This window comes from Stegastes partitus, unplaced genomic scaffold (assembly GCF_000690725.1).
Source record: "Stegastes partitus isolate 25-593 unplaced genomic scaffold, Stegastes_partitus-1.0.2 Scaffold86, whole genome shotgun sequence".
Taxonomy (NCBI): Eukaryota; Metazoa; Chordata; class Actinopteri; family Pomacentridae; genus Stegastes; species Stegastes partitus.
In genome coordinates this window covers 802,829-804,610 of record NW_007577817.1, presented here as the reverse complement: position 1 = coordinate 804,610, position 1,782 = coordinate 802,829, and the positions used below count along the sequence as shown (strand labels likewise).

At 39.6% G+C, this 1,782-nt stretch overlaps 1 protein-coding gene across 1 annotated transcript in view; it reads right to left on the bottom strand.

Moving 5' to 3' along the window:
* The window catches only part of abca2 (ATP-binding cassette, sub-family A (ABC1), member 2), a 219,926-nt gene continuing 218,144 nt past the window's right edge, over positions 1–1,782 (bottom strand). The window contains exon 51 of the mRNA XM_008277032.1: positions 1–1,714. Within this exon, the coding sequence (XP_008275254.1) occupies positions 1,679–1,714 (36 nt within the window). The 3' untranslated portion in view covers positions 1–1,678. The remainder of the gene's footprint in view (positions 1,715–1,782) is intronic.

Below are 1,782 nucleotides of genomic sequence, written 5' to 3'. Positions count from 1 at the left end.
TGCCATTAATAGTTTTTATTAATCATTTAACTTCATACAAAGTGCAGTAAAGAGAAAATATATCATTATTTAGCATGACCATCCTGTATCTTTAAAACAGCACCAATTCTCCTTGGTACACTTGCCGTTTTTCAAGCTACTTGGCAGGTAGGTTGTTCAGCATACTGAAAAATAATGCCACAGTTCCTCTGTGGATTCAGGCTGCTTGAGTGTCTTCTGTCTCTTCATGTAATCCCACACTGACTCCATGATGTTGAGATCAGGACTTTCTACCATGCATCACCTTTGCCTGCAGACATATTTGTAGCTCTCCAGTCCTTTGGTGAGCAAACAGCCTTTGGTTAGTATACGACTCCCAAAGGAAACTAAAAAGCTTCACATTCTCAGACAAAGAAATGACAACAGTCAGTTTTTCTTGTTTAATAATGACCCCTTGAAGTAGGAAAAAGCCCACTAGTTCCATGATGTCACCGAAAGTAAAATTGTTGTTAGCTGTGAAAGGAGTGAAAAAGGAATTATTTTGATGTAATAGATTACAACTCAATTACCACAAAACTCATAAGAGACCAGTTAAAATCACATGCCGACATACAGTCATAGAAATATTCATGTTTTGTATTTGTGGATATTTTGCACATTTTGATCCATCCAAAAAACCCTAAAAAATACAAGATCGTCTGCAAATTAGAAAACATGGAGCGGACCCAAGTTAAAATAAATATACTGATCTGAGAGTTGCTTTTAGTATCACAGTGATGGTAGTGCTGTCGTGGTCAGGGAATATTAGAGTTCACATCAGTTTCTGACTGTTAGAATGTAGATTATCTTTACTGGAGTTGGAGTCATTATTGTTGATGTCATTATTATACACTTTATCCAGTTTCTTGGCAGACTCCACCACACAATATGTTAAAACACAACAGAGAGCATTTTGTAGAAATAGACCACATGTACAGTGTCAAAACAAGTTGATAGAAGGGAGGCATCGTCAGGACAATAACCATGCTTGTACATTCCTTCTGACATCTGACATCAGCTGTTCACACATGTCTACCCCCTCCACTTTCCAGGATGGATTTCACTAAATCCCGTGTTACTGCAAAATAAAGCACACACCAGCCCATAGCTGCTTCAATATCCAAAATAAATTCTTGCCACAGAAAAATAGACTGTATCACAATACTGTCATTGCAGCATGCTCTCAATGCAGGTCTGTTTTGGTACAGTTACAAGGGTCTAATCTGGTTACATGAGGGCCTTTGGCAGGGAGCGCATACAATCAACTCAAAGTAACCTATGTTGTCAGGTTTCATCAATGATATGTTCTTTCTCAAACATAGGTAGCTAACCTACCGTGTCCATCAGTCAGTTACACACATACAGTCTCAAAATAAATGAATAAGGAACATTCCTCAATCCAGAGGCAACCCCTCCTGCTGCTGTTGCCTGGGTGTTGCAGGTCACATAACCTGATCTAAAACACCTCAGTCCCACCTAGGGGAAGAAATTTGAGGCTGAAATACTAAACTACTGATCCTATTTCCCCTTGTGAATTTTGGTCCTTTTTAGGGTTAAATCTGCAGGTCCTTTTCCCTTCCAGGCTTCAGAGGTCAGAAAACAGGATCAAGTTTTTCCCGCTCTGTGACTCGTCATCTCTCTTTTCTTGAACTGGTTCATTTCAACAGAGTGTGTCTGTGTTAAAAGAGAGTTGTACCTGCCACACAAACACACACACACACACACACACACACACACACACACACACACACACACACACAAAGA